Consider the following 5,432-nt stretch of genomic DNA (forward strand, 5'->3'; position numbering starts at 1 on the left):
AATATGTATAATATTATACTATTTCATAAGAATTGAGTTATTTTTTTAAATTTAGAGAAAATATTTATACGTTTGAAATAATATTTTATCAAATTCTTTTTTGATTATTCAGTCACACTACCGCGTTTGTTAATAGACATTTTTTGTTAATGTGTAATCGTTTTTGTATAAAACATGTATACACATAATCTATTACATATATCTGTATACAAATATTTAGAAATCGAGAGTTTAAAATTAATTATTATGATATTAAAGTGAAATTACTTAAGTGATGAAGAAAAGAGTTAGTATACGGGGATATGTGTCCTATGATTTACTGACCCCCTATGAAAATATGTGATTATTCCGCATAAATGAGCGTGAAATCGTTGATAAAGTCACAGTGTCATCAAGAACCCTCAGCTCTAAGAAGAATACTCTACTCTATGAATAATATGGCTGCCGAACCTGTAAGAAAACAGCGCTACATTTATATCGCACCAACACCGCCAGCCGAGATGATTGACTCTAGCAGTTACACTATTGCGTTCAGCGACAGAAAATTTTTGCAAGTGGGCCTGAATCCAAAGGAGAACTTCAATGTAACGGTATGCATTATTACTCCTCCACAATATATTACTATGTCAGCAGACTATTTAAATATTATTTACGGCATGATGGATGAAATAACATATCTACAATCACCTCCGGTAAAAAGAGAGAACATTATGTTATACCAAAATGTCGATTTTAATATAACCAAAGTATTGTACCGTGATACCATGCATTTAGTATTAGAATCCAGAATAGTGGATGGGTGTCGAGTGTTATTGAATAACGAAAACATTAATAGACTTATGGACTTACAGTGTACTATTAACAGTGCAATATCAAGAAAAATAAAAACACGTTTACTATTAAGCCATCAAATAGACCGCATTATACAATACGCCGACAGTAAATGGTCGGGCCCTAAAATTCAACAATCAAACAATGATGAAATGGTTAATTTTATAAGAAGTTTGAACGACAAAGAAATATGTGATACTATTCCTAAAGGTGACAGTAAATACATAAGCGAGCTGAAGAATTTAGCATACAATGTAATAGTTGATAGTTGGGTCAAGTCATGGTCCAAAGACATGCTTCAAATTAATGTGAGTTTAATGAACATAGATTGTCATAACCTTTATTGTTATTAAATTTATAATTATGCTTTAGGAAAAAGAAGAAGAAATGTGCGATGAAAATGATGGTCCAACATTTTTCAATACAACAGTGTATAGCCAAGAAAATAGTTATAGTCCATGGGCTTCACAATGGCCGAAACCCAATCACGTCAGAAAATTAACTTATATTAATAATTTATAAACAATAACTTTATATATTGTACTAGTTTCTTATAATAAACTTATAATCTAAAAATAAAAACAGTGTTGTTATTTGTATATAATATATTTATTTTATAATAATAATAATAATTACAAGGTTAATAATAAATGTTTACATAAACATGTAAAAAATGATAAAATATACGGAGGGTACCGTCAAAAGGTGTATATGTAAATACATTGTCTGAAATTACTATAGCATATGCAGTTGTATTAGCAGGGAACGCGGATGATGCTTCAATTTCAATACGTAGGTTAAAAGACGGGACTGTAATTTTGTCGGTCTGCTTTGACATATCAATCACTGCAATAGAATTATTATAATGATATTAAAAAATAATATTAAATATGGTTAAATTAAAAACATCTATACATTTGGCGGTTAAATAACAAGGTATTTGTATGGTGGATTTGTACCGCACATATTTGTACAGTATTCATTATCACATGTAAAAAATGTTAAATTTCATGATGTAAAATAGAATATGTGCATGAAAAAACTATGTTTAAAGATCTATACCTGTTCTTGTACTTTATCCTGTCACATGCATAACACTAGAAGCAATTGCTAATTATGTTACCCTTAATGTATATTATTATTAATATTATATACAAAATATGAAAGAAAAAAAAAAAAAAATAACTTACAACAAAACAAACTTATTATTTACAAATTATAAATACCACTCTGAATATTCATCTACAGTCTCGTCATCCAAATTAAAATTAAGATAGGTAATGGGGGTGCGATAGTATGTCGGTACCAAATTTGCCATATGCTGAGTCGAGTTAAGCTCAGTTAAACCTATGTTTAATATTCATAATCATAATCTTACTTTAAATCTATATTGGCTAATATGAATCGTCAAATGAAAACCAGTTTCAATGCTAATGCTAACATTAATCTTGTTTACGTGATACAATTAAGTTGTACATGCAAACAAGATCAATTATACGACGATTTTTAAATCCACTCCTCAACTTTTGACTGCTACCTGTAAATAAGCTAAGTCTTTCTGTACAATAAAAATAATCTATGTAAACATAATTTTCAACCTTTATAAAGTAAATTAGTTTCGTCTATTAACTATTAGTTTTAATTTTATTATCAAAAGTATTACTAATAATTTTTTTTTTTCCTTCAAGCCAACGTTTATGTCCATAATCAGACTTTACGGTGAATAGCTTTTCATACAATTCTCGTAAATAAATCTCCAGATCGACCGATGTACGTTCAATTAAATCGTTAGTAATTGCCTCATATTTTTCATACTCTGCATTATTAACGAAATATTCGACCACTACATCGGCCCAAATGTTGATATATTATCCGGTATGGTAGACATCTCTTAATAATGCCCTATGTTGATAACATTTATTGATTTCACAATCACAATATTTAAAATTGTAATCTTCTATTTTTACATATAAAATATATGTTAACGATAAATGAAGAATACTATTATCAATTTATTGTACTCACTTTTGGCATTGAAATCCATAATACATTTCTTGTAAAATATTCGATCGTATTCATTTTATTTTTTGTTTATGATTGAATACGCTGGTCAGTTGAATAAATGATATTTTGTATGCGTACTTGTTCAGCATAGAGCGTTACAAGTAAAAAAAAATCATACATTTCGAGGTGTTGAGATAGGGTATTTATATTAAAAACTATACTTAATGATCTATACATGTTCATAGCTAATCCTTCATCCTCTCACATGTATAACGTTATATANGTCACCCTCTCACATGTATAACGTTATATACAATGATACATGTCAAATTTATTATTCAGTAATTATATATGAATTTTTAGGCAAATAAGCAATAAACACATCATAGTAAAATTAATACTTTCTATGAGTCCCGTCAAAGTTAAACATTTTTTAAAACTTGATTACATTATTAATAGTAACAGGTAGTATAACAATATTTTCTTAATAGTCACATTATAAAGAATTATTAATATAGCAATTTTCTTAACATAAACACTTTATAAAAAATGTAAATTCCCATATATGATTTTCATGTATGAAAATACTTTTTCTTATATTACAAGGCATATGCAATAGTACTAACAGAAAAAAAAACTAGAGATCTCAACTTCTATAAGTGAATAATTATAAGTATAAACGGGTGATTATAGACATATTAATGTGAAAATAATCAAGTGGCATAGAAAGTGTCTATTATTTGGAAATATATGTCCAGTGATAATTTATTTAGTTCTTATATCTAACGTAGTACGTAATCCATNGTATGTCCTGTGATAATTTATTTAGTTCTTATATCTAACGTAGTACGTAATCCATATATATTTATCTGTCTATCTCTATCGATCATGATCGGGTTAGATCAAATCGATCAACAAAGATCAATATACTAAAGTATCTATTTTCATGTATAGTATATGTATTACACATGAATCATTTAAGTATATTATACTTATAGTGTACCATAAGTATCTACGATAACGTATTCTAGTTATGTGAAGTGATTAGTGTTGATTTATTAGCAATTGTCTTACTATATGTATACCTATATACATTATTGAGTATGAACAGTATATACCTTACGACGTGTGCTAAAAAACATTATTTACTGATAATAATTAATAACTGTTCTAGTATACATCTATAATATACATCCGTGTTTAAATAGAATACAACTAGATATATTATGCTATTGAGCGACGGTTAGAACAGAAAGCTATGTAAACCAATTTTCATAATCCTGATAAATCTCGATTATAGGCATATACACAATAGTTTGCTATTTCGTATGAATTCAGTTATTAAGATATTAAAGTGAAAATATTTATACATCAGAAGTAACCATAATATTTAATCAAATTTTTTTTTTTTGACTATTAATCAGTTTGTGTTTATTATTAGACATTAATGCGATACGTTAATTTATAAAGTATACGCATACATATATTTGAAAATCATGAGTTTAAAATTAATTATTATTATAATAAAGTGTAAATGCTTAAGGACGAATAAAAGGGGTAGTATACAGGGATTTGTGATATGTGATTTAACGAATCAAAACCAAACCAATAGTATATTATACCAAAGATGCTGACTTCAAAATATCTGAAGCGCTGTTCCGCAATAATAACCATTTAGTGTTGGAATCCAGAACGGTGGATGAGTGCAGAGTCTTATTAAATATAGAAAATTAAAAGTCCATTATCAATTAATGCATCAAATAGACTGTATTACTATCTAAGCTTACGGTCATTATAAATTAGAGTACGTATACCATAATTATTATTAGGCACAAAAATTTATTATTGTAATGATTTTAAAAATGAAAATAAAAATTATAAATATTCTTATTATTCATTTAACGAAAATAAATAATCAAATAACATTTCTATATAATAATTATCAACGTTATTGGCATCAGGTCTAATAAAATGCTGTGTCATAATTTGTTTATCATGGAAGTTTACCCATCATATAAGTCTTTTCATGAAAATGACTTATATGATTTTCATGAAAAGATAGCATTTTCTTGAATACATATACTTTATACATTTACGTTTACACATTAATGACACAATAACACTATTAATTTTACTCAAGTAATAATCAGTCTTTTATGTGAAAATACTCATTTATGCAGAAAATCAAATATTTTCATCGAGGGTCGGCAAATTACAGATCACATATCTCTGTAAACTAGCCTTTTCGTTCACCACTTAAGTGATTTCACTTTAATATCATAATAATTAAATTTAAAGTCACGATTTCTAAATATTTTTATACAAATATATGTAATAGAGTATGTGTATACTCAATGTGTATACATGTTTTATACAAAAACGATTACACATTAATGTCTATTAACAAACGCGGTAGTGTAACTTAATATCATAATAATTAATTTAAACTATCGATTTTTAAATATTTTCTCTATAATTAAAAAATAACTCAATTCTTATGAAATATTGTACATATTTATTTATTTACTTTAATATCATAATAATGATCACCTTATGATGAGTTTCATCATCACCTCCCCTTCTATGTAGGGGTAAAC

The 5,432-nt window shown here is 27.0% G+C and overlaps 1 protein-coding gene across 1 annotated transcript; it reads left to right on the forward strand.

The window, feature by feature from the left end:
* The first annotated feature begins 372 nt into the window (after window positions 1-372).
* Window positions 373-1,756, forward strand: LOC126901596 (uncharacterized). The gene is made up of 2 exons (XM_050678180.1): window positions 373-1,139; window positions 1,204-1,756. Exons 1-2 carry the CDS (start codon window positions 429-431, stop codon window positions 1,351-1,353), a joined length of 861 nt encoding a protein of 286 aa, XP_050534137.1. The 5' UTR covers window positions 373-428; the 3' UTR covers window positions 1,354-1,756.
* The last annotated feature ends 3,676 nt before the right edge of the window (window positions 1,757-5,432 follow it).

The sequence above is a fragment of the Daktulosphaira vitifoliae genome, unplaced genomic scaffold (assembly GCF_025091365.1).
Source record: "Daktulosphaira vitifoliae isolate Bord-2020 unplaced genomic scaffold, ASM2509136v1 Scaffold_3, whole genome shotgun sequence".
Taxonomy (NCBI): Eukaryota; Metazoa; Arthropoda; class Insecta; order Hemiptera; family Phylloxeridae; genus Daktulosphaira; species Daktulosphaira vitifoliae.

Excerpts from the sequence above, each read along its gene's own strand:
- LOC126901596 (XM_050678180.1), top strand. The coding sequence starts at position 429 with ATGAATAATATGGCTGCCGAACCTGTAAGAAAACAGCGCTACATTTAT. Across the intron at positions 1,140-1,203 it reads AAGACATGCTTCAAATTAAT|GAAAAAGAAGAAGAAATGTG; the intron begins GTGAGTTTAATG and ends ATTATGCTTTAG.